This window comes from Ambystoma mexicanum, chromosome 4q (assembly GCF_040938575.1).
Source record: "Ambystoma mexicanum isolate Mex_15411 chromosome 4q, UKY_AmexF1_1, whole genome shotgun sequence".
NCBI classification, from domain to species: Eukaryota; Metazoa; Chordata; class Amphibia; order Caudata; family Ambystomatidae; genus Ambystoma; species Ambystoma mexicanum.
Window position 1 is genome coordinate 1,300,107,772 of NC_090928.1, and position 16,395 is coordinate 1,300,124,166.

The 16,395-nt window shown below is 43.0% G+C and overlaps 1 protein-coding gene across 1 annotated transcript in view; it reads right to left on the bottom strand.

The window, feature by feature from the left end:
• Positions 1–16,395, bottom strand: part of LOC138467391 (zinc finger protein 850-like) — a 333,056-nt gene that overhangs the window by 157,841 nt on the left and 158,820 nt on the right. Inside the window, exon 6 of the mRNA XM_069607344.1 lies at positions 5,906–6,001. Within this exon, the coding sequence (XP_069463445.1) occupies positions 5,906–6,001 (96 nt within the window). The remainder of the gene's footprint in view (positions 1–5,905; positions 6,002–16,395) is intronic.

The window sequence follows — 16,395 nt, forward strand, 5'->3', positions numbered from 1 at the left end:
TTTCTTTATGACCTCCAGTCATCTTCATCTCAAGTAACTCTGTATTATGAGTGATTGGCCCTGAAGAAAGAGATGTCCCATCAACTGCTCTGACCTGCTCCATTTCTTTCTTAGCAACAATAGGAATACCTAGAGTTTTGGCCAATCCTCTATCCATAAAATTACCCGTAGCTCCTGAGTCAATAATAATTGGCCCCGAACCTAAAAATACCTTTTCAAACATCAAGGATACATTCACTGTTATGTGAGGAACCGCTGTCTGTATTGTGTTTGCCACTTGTTGTACTCTGCCTGAAGATTTGGAGATCTTCTTGGGGGTAAAAGGACAGGTTTCAAGAAAATGACCACTCCTCCCACAGTATAAGCACAAATTATTCTCCCTTCTTCTTGCCTTCTCTTCTTTAGACAATGGACCTCTCACCCGGCTCTGCTGGTCTATTATCTTTGACTTCACTTCTCTGTTCACCACCTCAACTTTAGGCCTCTCCATTCTTCCCAGAAACCTAACCTCTCCCTGAGTACGTCTACGCTCAGAACGTCTTTCTGTTAAACGAAAATCCAACTGTACCACCAAATCAATTAAGGCATCTAAAGTATTTGGTCGCTCCAAAACTCCAGCCAGAGCATCTTTTAACTCATCCTTTAAGCCCCTATAAAATAAGGAAGCCCTCTTCTCCTCTGGCCATTTACTTTCTAAAATTAAAGTTCTAAATTGAGTGATATAAGAAATCAACTCCTTTCCTCCCTGGCGCATTTCCAGTAATTCTCCATCAACCTCTAAAGATAACTGTCTCTTGTCAAACATTTTCTTAAATTCGGTCTGGAAAAGTGAATAATTATTCAAAGCCAAACTCTTTTGACTCAGCAAAAGACTTCCCCACGCAGAAGCTTCTCCAGATAAATATGATAAGATGAATGTTACCTTTGAAGCATCTGTGGAAAAAAACTCTGGACGACTTAAAAAATGCAATTCACACTGAGTCTGAAAAATTTGAAACTTTCTTGAATCTCCTAAGAAACGTTCTGGGGCTGCCAAAGGAACAGGTATAACTAAAGTTCCTAAACCTCTCTCTGCCCCCCTGGGAAGCCTAGGTTCTTGTTCTTCTCCTACTCTTACCAACTCAGGTGGGTTTCCTGCACCTTCCGAAACTTCACTCTCTCTTTCTTGTATCTGTGTTACCTTTAAATTTAACTCATCCATTCTTTGACAAAGACTTGAATACTCTTGATGAGCCACCCGTAACTCTTCTCTCATTTCCCTAACCATTACTCCCAATGCCTCCATGGTTGTCTCGTCGGGGTTCAAACAGCTCGGGCAGACACTTTTTATTATTGGCCTTTCATACTGTCATGCTGAGAACCTGGTGTCTGCAGAAGCTGCTGAACCCCCGACAATCCACCCAAAATGTGGCACTCTGAGCTGACATAAATATAACTGCTCAGTTTACCTCACTTTCAGGGGAAAGGGGGAAGGGACAAAGAAACAAACACCAGGCTGGAAGCTATCAACTCGCTGGTTCTTCACCTGTAGTTAAAACACAAACATGCAAAATTCCTCATTACTCATTGATCACTATACTAACCTTTAACTCTAAATCCATAATCAAAATAGTTTAAAATCCATACTTGGTTCTTCTCTACAGAATGCCCAGAGAAGTGAAAAGCAGACAAGACTTCCTTACTTGGGGACCAGAATGTTATAGAAAACTCAGCCTTTTCCTTAGGTCCATGAGTGTAAATTAACTTTGTAGTTGTAGTTAGTCTGTTCAAATCAAGATTCTTGAACTAGGTCTTCAAGTAAGATTAATGAAGTTCTTTTTTGTTCTGGTATTGGCTTTTAATATTTTCTTTGTTGAAAGTCTTTTTCTCTAGACGAATTAAACTTGCGCTGAAATCTTCACGTGGAAAGCCAGAAACCGCGGGAAGAAAAAAATCACGCGCTTCTTCTCCAAATCGCGGGAAACACGCACACGCGTAAAAAACGCTCTCGCGCTATAGTCCAAGACGCGATAAAAATTACACGCGCTATCCTCCAAGTCGCGGGAAACACGCACACGCGCTGACGCCTCAATTCGCGGTAAACGCACTCGCGCTAATGTCCAAGACGCATAAAAATTACACGCGCTTTCCTCCAAGTCGCGGGAAACTCGCACACGCGCTGACGCCTCAATTCGCGGGTAAATCGCACTCGCGCTGATGTCCAAGACGCGATAAAAATGACACGCGCTTTTATCCAAGTCGCGGAAAATACGCACTCGCGCTGGCAACTCAATTCGCGGGTAAACGCACTTGCGCTAATGTCCAACTTACGAATTGATAAAGTACACGCGCAACATTCACACGCGCTTATATTATCTCGCGGAAAAAACCCTTGCGTAAATGAACAGTATCCGCGAGTCCAAAGTACACGCTCGCGCTTCACTCTCACACGCAGAGACACACGCGCGGGTAAAAAATAACGGACAAAAAACTCTCGCGCTAGTTTGATTTAACTTGTAGCGATAAAAACAAACGTATGCGCTTCAATCTTTTTGATACAGATTTGATTTCAGTCTCATAGATAAATATAACCTTTTTACACGTTCAACAAATCTGGAAAGTCACTTATCTTGAAAAAGACTGGAAAACTTCTTTCCTCAGAAGTTTCTGACTCCTGTCCTGTGTCTCCACCAAACTCCAAACATGACTCCTGTTTCTTATTCAGATCTTCCGCTCTACCGCTAGAAACTTGTCACCCTTGACAAAGTTAAGCAGGAGCAACCAGGCACACAACCTCTCAGCTGGGCTAGGACGATGAAAGGCAGTTTAGAATGTTCATTGTCCTCCCTATAAACAATCTCCAGCCAATCAGAATTTTGACTGAGAACCTCCATCTTGGCTTGGGTCATTCTCCATAGACTGCAATGAAGGTTAAGGGCAAAATTGGCTGTATAAAAATATAACCCATAATAACTTCCTAAAACCTTTCTAAACTAAATATGTGTCTCCCCTGACCCAATGTAAGTGAGAATATGATACTGTATGTAAAGAATATGTCCCTCCAACCTGACAGTACCTGACAGTACCCCCCTCCTAACGCCCAGTCCCTGGGCCACTCTTCAATGGAAATTTTTTATGGAATCTTTCTACCAAACGAGGAGCATGTACATCACTAGCTTTTTCCCAAGTGCGCTCTTCTGGACCAAAGCCCTCCCAATCAACCAGATACTGTAGCCTTCCTCTTACTCTTCTAGAGTCCAGAATTCTTTTAACCAGAAATTCTTCGGAAGCATCTTCCTCAATCACAACTGCCGAAGGAGTAGGAGTTAATCTAGTTCCTTTAACCACAGGTTTTAACAAACTAACATGGAAAGTTGGATGAGTTTTCATATGCCTGGGTAATTTAAGACGAACAGCCACTGGATTAATCACCTTTTCAACAACAAACGGTCCTACGAAACGAGGACAAAACTTATTTCTTCCTTTAATTCTCAAAAACTTGGTTGATAACCACACCAAATCTCCCTCACTATATCGAGGACTAATCTTCCTTTTACGATCAGCAAACTCTTTCTATTTTTGTTTACTCTCCACCAACACCCCTTTTGCCTTTTCCAAATTTCTTTTCATACTTTCTAGTCTTCTTTCGACTTCTGGGTTTCTAGAATCATTATTAATCTCAATACTAAGAAAACGCGGATGAAAACCTCGTCCCAAATAAAACGGAGACATAGAGGTGGCATCCTTACTACAGTTGTTATATGCGAATTCTGCAACCCACAACAAATCTCCCCATTCCTCACCTTTCTGCAGATAACACCTCAAATATTTATTCAACTCCTGATTTATCCTTTCTACCTGCCCATTGGTTTCTGGATGGTAACCTGATGATAAGCATACTTCCACTCCCAATCTCTTACAAAAAGCTCTCCAAAACTTAGAAATAAATTGAGAACCTCTATCTGAGATGACCTGACTGGGAATTCCATGTAATCTTACCACTTCTTGCAAGAAACTATGAGCTAAACCATCAGCGGTAACCTCTCCCTTCATTGGAATGAAATGTGCTTCTTTGGTGAGTAAATCAACTACACCCAATACCGAAGTACAACCCTTATCTTGTGGAAGATCTGTGATGAAATCTAAAGACACTGAGTACCAAGGCCGCGGTGGAACTGGTAACGGCTCCAATAACCCAGAAGGCTTTCCGATGAGATTCTTAGATCTGGCACAAACTTCACAGGTCTTAACAAAATTGAGGGTATCTTGTCGAATTCGTTCCCACCAAAAATGTCTTCTGATCAACTCGAGAGTCTTCCGATACCCTGGATGTCCTGCCAAGACTGATTCGTGACATTCCTTCAACATTTTTTCTCTAAGTTCAATTAATGGTAAGTAAAGTCTGTCATCTAAATAAGGTAAACCATCTTTAATTTTGCGAGCTGGATCCAAACGAACCCAATCTTCAAGTTGTGTCTCCGAAATGGATTCCCTTACTTTTTTGAAGATTTCGTTCTCCTTTCCTTTTCAACCCCAGCTAGAACAAAACGTTCTGGAGCGATCAATGGAAGAGGCTCACAAACCGACTTAACCTCACTTTCAGGAAACTGCCGAGACAGAGCATCTGCCTTTTTATTTTGATTACCTGGCTTAAAAGTAACTATAAAGTCATAATCCGCAAAAAATAATGACCACCTAAGTTGTCGAGGTGTCAGAGTTTTTGCTGTCTTCAAAAAGAGTAAATTTCGGTGGTCAGTTAATACTGTCACACTGTGACGTGCTCCTTTTAAAAAATGTTGCCATTCCTCAAATGCTGCTTTGATAGCAAGAAGCTCTCGGTCTGAAATGGTGTAATTTTCCTCTGCAGGTGAAAATCTCTTAGAAAAGTAAGCCACTGGATGCAATTGTCCTGTAACATTATGCCTCTGAGACAACACAGCTCCCATTGCCACATTGGAAGCATCAGCCTCTACAAAAAATGGTTTGGAAGTATCAGGATGAATCAAAATAGGAGAGGTAATGAATTTCTCCTTCAAAATATGAAAAGCCTCATCAGCCTTAGCTTCCCAAACAAATGGAACTCCTTTTTTTAAAAGTCGAGTAATTGGAGCTACTAAACTGGAAAAGCCTTCAATGAATCTTCGGTAAAAATTGGCAAATCCCAAAAAGCTCTGGATCTCCTTCACCTTAGTTGGAGTAGGCCAATCTCGAACAGCTTCTACCTTTTTAGGATTCATTTCCAGACCACAAGGAGTAATCACAAATCCTAAAAATTCTACCGAATCCGTATGGAACTGACTCTTTTCCAATTTAGCGAAAAGATTATTCTCTCTCAATTTCCTCAAGACCTGTCGAACATGAATTTTGTGTTTCTCCAAATTCTGTGAAAAAATCAAAATGTCGTCAATATAGACGATAACAAAAACATCAAGAAATTCCCGAAGAACCTCATCGATAAAAAATTGAAAAGCCGCCGGGGCATTGCAAAGACCGAAAGGCATCACTTGGTACTCGTACAGGCCAAATCTGGTTTTAAATGCCGTCTTCCACTCATCCCCCTCCTGGACCCTTACAAGATGATAAGCTCCACGTAAATCCAACTTAGAAAATATGGTTGCACCTTGAATTTGATTTAACATTTCTGAAATGAGAGGGAGAGGATACCGATTCTTTACTGTCATTCTATTTACTGCCCTGTAATCTATACAAGTTCTAAGAGAACCATCAGCTTTAGGCACAAAGAACAATGGCGAGGCTGCCGGCGATTGAGAGTGCCGAATAAATCCCTTAGCCAAATTTTCCTTTAAATATTCTTTCAAATAATCATTCTCTTTTTCAGTTAAAGCATAAACCCTACTGCTTGGCAAAATAGCTCCAGGCTCCAACTCTATCTTGCAGTCAAAAGGCCTATGAGGAGGCAACTCACCAGCTTCCTTTTCATCAAAAACATCCCAAAAATCCTGATAACAAGTTGGTAGTTCTCCCACAACTGCTCCAATGTCAAAACCTATTGCCCCTCTTTCTGCAAGCGAGAATGAAACGGAATTCACAATTTTTTCTTTCTCTTCAAAAGATTTTCCTGAAAGACAATGTTCCTGACAAAAGGTTGATTCTAAAGATACAATTCTTGCACTCCAATCTATTCTGGGATTATGAAGTGTAAGCCAGGGCATACCCAAAATAATTTTCAAGATTGGAGCATCAATTAACTCAAAAGAGATATTTTCTTTATGACCTCCAGTCATCTTCATCTCAAGTAACTCTGTATTATGAGTGATTGGCCCTGAAGAAAGAGATGTCCCATCAACTGCTCTGACCTGCTCCATTTCTTTCTTAGCAACAATAGGAATACCTAGAGTTTTGGCCAATCCTCTATCCATAAAATTACCCGTAGCTCCTGAGTCAATAATAATTGGCCCCGAACCTAAAAATACCTTTTCAAACATCAAGGATACATTCACCGTTATGTGAGGAACCGCTGTCTGTATTGTGTTTGCCACTTGTTGTACTCTGCCTGAAGATTTGGAGATCTTCTTGGGGGTAAAAGGACAGTTTTCAAGAAAATGACCACTCCTCCCACAGTATAAGCACAAATTATTCTCCCTTCTTCTTGCCTTCTCTTCTTTAGACAATGGACCTCTCACCCGGCTCTGCTGGTCTATTATCTTTGACTTCACTTCTCTGTTCACCACCTCAACTTTAGGCCTCTCCATTCTTCCCAGAAACCTAACCTCTCCCTGAGTACGTCTACGCTCAGAACGTCTTTCTGTTAAACGAAAATCCAACTGTACCACCAAATCAATTAAGGCATCTAAAGTATTTGGTCGCTCCAAAACTCCAGCCAGAGCATCTTTTAACTCATCCTTTAAGCCCCTATAAAATAAGGAAGCCCTCTTCTCCTCTGGCCATTTACTTTCTAAAATTAAAGTTCTAAATTGAGTGATATAAGAAATCAACTCCTTTCCTCCCTGGCGCATTTCCAGTAATTCTCCATCAACCTCTAAAGATAACTGTCTCTTGTCAAACATTTTCTTAAATTCGGTCTGGAAAAGTGAATAATTATTCAAAGCCAAATTCTTTTGACTAACCAAAAGACTTCCCCACGCAGAAGCTTCTCCAGATAAATATGATAAGATGAATGTTACTTTTGAAGCATCTGTGGAAAATAACTCTGGACGACTTAGAAAATGCAATTCACACTGAGTCTGAAAGATTTGAAACTTTCTAGAATCTCCTAAGAAACGTTCTGGGGCTGCCAAAGGAACAGGTATAACTAAAGTTCCTAAACCTCTCTCTGCCCCCCTGGGAAGCCTAGGTTCTTGTTCTTCTCCTACTCTCACCAACTCAGGGGGGTTTCCTGCACCTTCCGAAACTTCACTCTCTCTTTCTTGTATCTGTGTTACCTTTAAATTTAACTCATCCATTCTTTGACAAAGACTTGAATACTCTTGATGAGCCACCCGTAACTCTTCTCTCATTTCCCTAACCATTACTCCCAATGCCTCCATGGTTGTCTCGTCGGGGTTCAAACAGCTCGGGCAGACACTTTTTATTATTGGCCTTTCATACTGTCATGCTGAGAACCTGGTGTCTGCAGAAGCTGCTGAACCCCCGACAATCCACCCAAAATGTGGCACTCTGAGCTGACATAAATATAACTGCTCAGTTTACCTCACTTTCAGGGGAAAGGGGGAAGGGACAAAGAAACAAACACCAGGCTGGAAGCTATCAACTCGCTGGTTCTCCACCTGTAGTTAAAACACAAACATGCAAAATTCCTCATTACTCATTGATCACTATACTAACCTTTAACTCTAAATCCATAATCAAAATAGTTTAAAATCCATACCTGGTTCTTCTCTACAGAATGCCCAGAGAAGTGAAAAGCAGACAAGACTTCCTTACTTGGGGACCAGAATGTTATAGAAAACTCAGCCTTTTCCTTAGGTCCATGAGTGTAAATTAACTTTGTAGTTGTAGTTAGTCTGTTCAAATCAAGATTCTTGAACTAGGTCTTCAAGTAAGATTAATGAAGTTCTTTTTTGTTCTGGTATTGGCTTTTAATATTTTCTTTGTTGAAAGTCTTTTTCTCTAGACGAATTAAACTTGCGCTGAAATCTTCACGTGGAAAGCCAGAAACCGCGGGAAGAAAAAAATCACGCGCTTCTTCTCCAAATCGCGGGAAACACGCACACGCGTAAAAAACGCTCTCGCGCTATAGTCCAAGACGCGATAAAAATTACACGCGCTATCCTCCAAGTCGCGGGAAACACGCACACGCGCTGACGCCTCAATTCGCGGTAAACGCACTCGCGCTAATGTCCAAGACGCATAAAAATTACACGCGCTTTCCTCCAAGTCGCGGGAAACTCGCACACGCGCTGACGCCTCAATTCGCGGGTAAATCGCACTCGCGCTGATGTCCAAGACGCGATAAAAATGACACGCGCTTTTATCCAAGTCGCGGAAAATACGCACTCGCGCTGGCAACTCAATTCGCGGGTAAACGCACTTGCGCTAATGTCCAACTTACGAATTGATAAAGTACACGCGCAACATTCACACGCGCTTATATTATCTCGCGGAAAAAACCCTTGCGTAAATGAACAGTATCCGCGAGTCCAAAGTACACGCTCGCGCTTCACTCTCACACGCAGAGACACACGCGCGGGTAAAAAATAACGGACAAAAAACTCTCGCGCTAGTTTGATTTAACTTGTAGCGATAAAAACAAACGTATGCGCTTCAATCTTTTTGATACAGATTTGATTTCAGTCTCATAGATAAATATAACCTTTTTACACGTTCAACAAATCTGGAAAGTCACTTATCTTGAAAAAGACTGGAAAACTTCTTTCCTCAGAAGTTTCTGACTCCTGTCCTGTGTCTCCACCAAACTCCAAACATGACTCCTGTTTCTTATTCAGATCTTCCGCTCTACCGCTAGAAACTTGTCACCCTTGACAAAGTTAAGCAGGAGCAACCAGGCACACGACCTCTCAGCTGGGCTAGGACGATGAAAGGCAGTTTAGAATGTTCATTGTCCTCCCTATAAACAATCTCCAGCCAATCAGAATTTTGACTGAGAACCTCCATCTTGGCTTGGGTCATTCTCCATAGACTGCAATGAAGGTTAAGGGCAAAATTGGCTGTATAAAAATATAACCCATAATAACTTCCTAAAACCTTTCTAAACTAAATATGTGTCTCCCCTGACCCAATGTAAGTGAGAATATGATACTGTATGTAAAGAATATGTCCCTCCAACCTGACAGTACCTGACAACAACGCAGGTATTGTTCAAGAGTCTGGTTGGTCCTCTCCGTTTGACCATCAGTCTGGGGGTGGTGACCGGTCGATAATCTCATGTCGATTTGCGTCAATTGCCAACATTTCTTCCAAAAATGTGAAATGAATTGACTGCCCCGGTCAGAGACCAACACGGACGGAAATCCACATATGCGAACAATGTTTTCGAGGAATTCTTTGGCCACGATTGAGGCTGAAGGTAGTCCTTTAAAGGAATAAAGTGGGCCATCTTGGAAAAAAGATCCACAATAACTAGAATGGTGTTAAACCCATTACAAGGAGGTAGATCGGTAATAAAGTCTAACGATAAGGTTTGCCATGGTGTAGGAGGAATGTCTAACGGTTGTAAGAGTCCAGCTTGTTTTTTCTTTTGACTTTTGTTTTGGGCGCAAATGCCACAAGACATCACAAATGATTTAATATCCTTTCGCCAGGTGGGCCACCAGAATTGTCTTTTAATTTTAGCTTCAGTTTTTGCAATACCTGGGTGCCCCTCTGTGGGTACTTGACTTCATTACTGTATAAATAAAACTCTGAGCCAATAAGTAGTTTGTATGGAATTCAACGAGAACCCACAATTTTTATTAACAGTGTTTTCCTTCTTTCTTTCTCATGCAGCTTTAAAGAAAAGGATACGTTTTTTATGCGGGATCTTCCAAACGTGGTATCAGGATTGACAGATCATCAGGCTCAAGGTAAGTTATCTGTCTCTTTAACATCCATTAACTCCATCCTTTGTGGTCTGACTGTATTTTCCGCATTCAGTAAAACAGTTCAAAATGTCTCTCTTTCCTTTCTTTATTCAATCTTCTATTCTTTTCTCTTGACTTCCTTTCCTTCTTTATACAGTCTCTCTTCCTTTAAGTTTCTTTCTATTGTTGTTTTACACTTAGCACAAACATGTTTAATGTCTGTTCTTGTAGTTTGTTTGCAGAGGCTAATGTTTGAGAATATCCGTTCAGAACACTCAGTCACAGAGTTCGTACAGCCTTTCTTAAACGTGGCAGTTCCTTTCGTATAATACTGTAAACACTCCTTCAAACTCCCCTTTTAATCTAGTTCCTGTTTATAGTGATACCGGATTCAGTGTATCACACTCTCTCTCTCTCTCTCTTTATGGCAAGGCACTTAAAGAAACTCTTCAGGTTGCTTTTTATCTACACAGCCGCACGTATAAGTCTTTATCAGGCACTCGGCTCCCAATGGAATGGCACTTAAGCAGAGCGGCTCCTCTACTTACAGTTTCTCGAAGCCGGTAATTGTATCCCTCATTCAGGGACCAGACGCTACAGCAACACCTCGATCGGCGTTATCTTTCATTATTTCCTGGTCTCTCTTGACTACAAGAACACCGGCGCCTACTTCTTCCCTCTTCCGAAGACGAACGTGATCAGCTGTTCCCCTTCGGACTCGGCTGTCTTCTTCGTTTAACAGCGGCGATTTCCCCGCTCATGTAAGCGACAACGATCGTTTTGTTGAAATTTACAAACAACTTCTCGCAATGGTGCAACTTTGTAACTATTTCAGCCCGAAGCCATCGGCCTCTTCATTTCAAGTCTCCTCCTCAATACGCCCAAGCATAACCGTCTTTTTCTCCCTCCTCTGCGCGAACCACCGTCTCCTAGGTAAACAAAACATGACAGCCAAAAGCCATTAGAGGAAAGTCCATACAGGGTCCATGCAGGCAGGACTTCCTGGTTTATGCCTTCATTAGATATTATGATACACGTGAGCCTACCAGGTCTAAACACACCGTCACACCCTCCATTAGGGTATCATGATAACGGGAAATGACTAGCTCTTGTAGTTCCTTGTGTGGCAGAAATAGCCGCCCTTGGTAATAAGGCAGATCATTGGTGACAGAGTAGTCCGGGCCTTTCTTTACCCAGTCCCGCAGGGCTGTAGGATCAAAGAGTTGCTGGATCTTTACCTGAATGTCCTCTACTGTCTGTGGAGTAGTCATGCCAAGAATCCTTTGTTCGGAAATTATAGGTACTGGTTCTGGGTTCACTTCTGCCTCTCCCATCCCTATTCGGGATAAGGCGTCTGCTTTACCATTCTTACAATCTGGTCGATAGGTTATCACGAAATCGAACTCGGCAAAGAACAATGCCCATCGGAGTTGACGTGACGATTGGGTCTTGGCTGTTTTTAAATACTGTAAGTTCCGGGGATCGGTGATCACAGTAATGGTATGCCTGGCACCGAGAAGATAGTGCCGCCAAGCCTTGAAGGAGGATTTAATGGCTAATAACTCCTTGTCGGTAACCGCATAGTTTAACTCCGGTGCTGACAACTTTCTGGACCAAAATGCTACTGGGTGAAGCTGGCCAGTTTCAGGGTCCCTTTGAGACAGGACAGCTCCCATGGCTAGACTGGATGCATCAGTTTCCACTATGTATGGAAGTTCAGGGCGCAGGTGCTTTAACACAGGTGCAGACGTGAATTTCGCTTTCAGCTCTTGGAAGGCTTTTTCAGCTTCTTCAGTCCACATAAAGCGTTTATCTTTTCACAAGAGTGCTGTGATGGGATGTACGACATGTGGAAAATCTGGGATGAATCTGCGGTAGAAATTGGCAAAGCCAAGCATGCTTTGTACTCCTTTAACTGAACTTGGTGATGGCCACTTAAGGATTGCGTCCAACTTTCGTGAGTCCATTCGGACTCCCTCTGGGATCAGGATAAACCCAAGGAATTCAACTTCTGTGGCATGAAAAATGCATTTTTCTAGTTTTGCATATAGTTTGTGCTGGCGCAATTTCTCAAGGATTGCTCGGACGTGCTTCACATGGTCAGATTCTGAAGAGGAGTATACTAGAATATCATCGATATACACGACAACACAAATGTCAATGAGTTCACGAAGGACATCGTTCATGAAGCATTGGAAGGCTGCTGGTGCATTGCACAACCCGAAAGGCATAACCTGGTATTCGAATAACCCATACTTAGTGCGGAAAGCAGTCTTCCATTCGTCGCCCTCTTTTACACGTACCAGATGGTATGTCCCCCGGAGATCTAATTTAGTGTATATACAAGCGTCCTTCACTTGGTCTAGTAGTTCAGGGATCAGAGGCAATGGGTATCGGTTCTTAACAGTTTTCTGGTTCAATGCACGGTAGTCTATGCACGTTCTGAGGTCACCTTCCTTTTTGGGCACGAAGAACAAAGCTGAAGATGCAGGGGACTTGGATGGGCGAATAAAGCCATTGGCAAGGTACTGGTCTAAGTATTGTCGTAGGTGAAGGTTCTCAGGTTCCTTAAGGGTATAGATCCTGCTACAAGGGGGTTGTGCACCGGGTATGAGATCGATTTGACAATCGTACGATCTGTGAGGAGGTAAGGTGTTTGCCTGTTCCTTTTGGAAGACATCCTGGAATTCTTGGTATTCTGGAGGTAGTTGCATGACTTCTGTGGTTACTGTGGCCAGGCATGTGTTCTGATTTTTCTTTGGGTAACAGGTTTGTGCACAACCCGGGAAGGTTATTCTCTTCTCTCGCCAATCAATACAAGGATTATGTGTTTCGAACCAAGGTATCCTGTGACAATGTGACAGTATATGAACCTTCTTATTTGTTTCTACAAGTGGTTATGTACAGTGGGGAACACTATTAAAGCCTGAATACAGAACCAGGAAGTGATCCCTGTATGGACGTTCCTCTAATCAAGGCTGTGTCTTGGTATCCTAGGAAACGGAAGACGACGAATAGCAGGAGGTCGAGCCCAACGGTTACAGTTGGGCTTACTGAGGGAGAAGACGGGAAGAGAAGTAAAGAAGAGAGTATTATAAACAAGGCGATCATTGTCGCCAGTCAAAGTTATGTTCTGGTTGCGCCGTTGCGCATAATGAAGTTTGTATCTTAAAAGGGGACCGTTGTCCCGATGGCGGATTCACTGTGAGTACTCGTGCTCACGTGTAAGGGAGAGGCAGTGAAAACAGAAGAGCGTGTGACTCTGCTTGAGAGGTGAAGAGCTGGATGTCGGCTCACGCATGAAGACCGAGCCTAGTGAGCAGGGAGATTAAAGACACAGGCGCGTCACCAGCTGTGCTGAGTGAAGTTGGGTGCCGTTGCGCTCGTTAGCGAAGCCGATCTGAAGGGAAGACCCAGTGACCCCTGTCGTGAACAGATGGCGCCGCTGCGCTTAACTGGGAACTCGTAGTTGCGGAAAGCTGCGCCTCGCCGAGGTGAGAGAGGAAGTTGTGGCTGAGAGACGTGATACAAGGGAAGCATAGTTCACGGAAGGGCGGTGAACCTCCAGACCTACTTTTGTGGGGTGCTATGAATCAGCAGAGACATTAAGAGTACTGAGTGTAAAAGGGGAGGAGAGAAATAACAATAAGCCCAGCAGGCTATGATCAAAAGGACCCTATTGCAAAGAAGTGGGAGGCTGACTAGAGTGCAAACGAAGCAAAGCAGGTGTTGAGAAAGGACAAGAAAGTGAGAGAGAGTGAGAGAGAGAGAGAGAGAGAGAGAGGGGGGGAGAGGAAGAGGAAAGTTCAGGAAGAACAGAAGGAATCAGGAAGAGGAGGGAAAAAAACCCTTAGAGAATGTTCTAGAGGAAAGAGACAGGACAGAGGAATTGAAGAACTCCTGAAAGAAATAGTGAACAGTAAATAATTAAATAAAGGAAATTCTTACCTGAAAGTAATCCAGCAGACATTCACTGAAGGGTCCTGAGAAGATCAGAGAAACGTATCCTTTACCAGTATCTGAAAGAAAGAGTCATTGTTAATAAAAGATTTGGGTTCTCGTTGAAACTCATACAACTACGCATTCGACTCAGAGTGTTATTGTTATTATAATTAATTGAACTGCTACAGTTTGGTGTTAGAAGTGGGATCGTGAGAGCGCCATGGAGGACCTGATTAAGACATTAAGCGAAGGCCAACAACTCTTACAACAAGCCTTACAAATGCAGTCACAGCAAGCTCAAGCTGACAGATCAGCCTTTCAACAGGCTTTACAAATGCAACAGGCCCAATTACTTGAAGTAACGAATGTACGAAGCAGTCCTCAGGTCCCTACCACTGTGTTGCAAAAGAATTCGGCAGGCGAGGATCCAGGACACTTTTTCGTGAATTTTGAGAGACTGGCTCGCAATGCTCATTGGCCCGCCGAGAGATGGTGTCATTACATCGCACCATTGATGACCGGTAAATTGCAATGTGCATATCAAGCGGCAAACCCTGCCGGCGACACCAGCTATGGGGACATGAAGAAGCTGGTGTTAGAACGAATGGGTCACGACGAGGAAACGTATCGAGTCAAGTTTAGAGAAGTCAAACTGAAGGGGGAAGAAACCCCGAGACAGTCATATTACAGAGTAAAAGAGTTGGCGGAGAAATGGTTGCAGCCTGGTACATCCACCACTGCAGAGATAACAGAAATCGAAGCCCTCCCTGGGCCTGTACAGAGATGGGTCAAACAACATCCCAGATTGTCATTAAGCGAGGCAGTAGGAGACCGGAAGGAGAAAATGTACGTTCCAGACCCAACAGTGAAGGTCCTATAAATTATCGTCAAACTACCCTTACCCCTAGGGGTCCACAGTGTTTTGATTGTGGGGACAGGGGACACCTTGCAAGATTTTGTCTGAAAAAGCCGAAAGTTGAACCAATGGATGTTGGAGTTCTCGAATCTCAAAAGAGAAATGAAGTCCCGGAACAGATAAATGGGAGACAGCCACAATATCTATATACCTGTGAGGCAGAGGTGGATGGAAAACCTACCACCGCGTTGGTCGACTCTGGAAGCCTACAGACTGCGGTGACATCGGTGCTGGTAGGTGAAGATTATTATTCTCCAGGGGAAATACCTATCCGATGTGTCCATGGAGATATAAGTGTTTACCCCTCCAAGGAAATACAAATTAAAATGGTTGGGGAGACAATGGGGTGACCGCAGCAGTGTTACCCCGTTTGCCTAAACCTCTTCTAATTGGCTCAGATATTCCAAAATTCTCAGGATTAGTTCATAAAATTGAGAAGAGCTGGTTGGAAACGGCCCCATTTCGTAGCGAGGAAATACTTAGCCCGAGTCCTAAATCACAAAAGAGCAAAAAGGTCAAGCGGTTAGTCAAGAAAGAGTGAAGAGCTAAAAATGTCTTCCCTGTAGCAGTCGACTGGATGATAGAGGAAGACGGGGACAGTTTTATGTCTGCACAAGAACTAGATCCCATGCTGCAATTTGCTCGAGAACGGGCCCAAGAAGAAACAACAGGACAGGGACCACGCTTTATTAAGGAGAATGGATTATACTATAGATTGAGCAAGTCCAGGAATGGAGAAGATCTGAAACAGTTACTAATACCCCAGAAATTCTACAAGACTATCCTAGAGGTCGCTCACCTTCAAATTGGTGAAGGACACCTGGGGATGGAGAAGACAACCAAAAATATTCTAGACAGGTTCTATTGGCCAGGAGTGTACCAACAGGTGACCCGATTCTGTCAGTCATGTGAGGAGTGTCAGCTGAAGAACAGGGCCAATGTGAGGAAATCGCCACTTCAGCCTATGCCCCTGGTCATGGAACCATTCAGCAGAATAGGAATTGATATGGTAGGACCATTGGAACCAACTCGAAGGGTTCACAAGTGCATTCTTGCAGTGGTCGACTATGCAACTAGATATCCTGAGGCGTTTCCTTTGAAGGCAACAAACACCCAACAGATTTGTGATGCACTAATACCTTTTATTGGGCGTGTTGGGATACCCCGGGAGATCGTCACCGACCGGGGGTCAAATTTCATGTCCAGGGTGCTCCAACAAGTCTGTGAGATGCTTAAAATAGAACATCTGAAAACCGCTATGTACCATCCACAGACTGATGGGTTAGTGGAACGTTATAACCAAACCATCAAACAAATGCTGAAAAAAACAACTTCCTCGGAGAATAAGGACTGGGATAGAGTATTACAGCGGATTTTAATGACTCTTAGAAACATTCCTCAGTCATCAACAGGGTTTTCACCCTTTGAATTATTGTTCGGAAAACCTGTCCGTACTTTCTTGGACTTGTTAAAGGAAGGATGGGAGGAACAACCAAAACATGAGGTAACGTTAACGGAGTATGCCTCTCATCTGCAAGAAAGGGTAGAAAATCTACA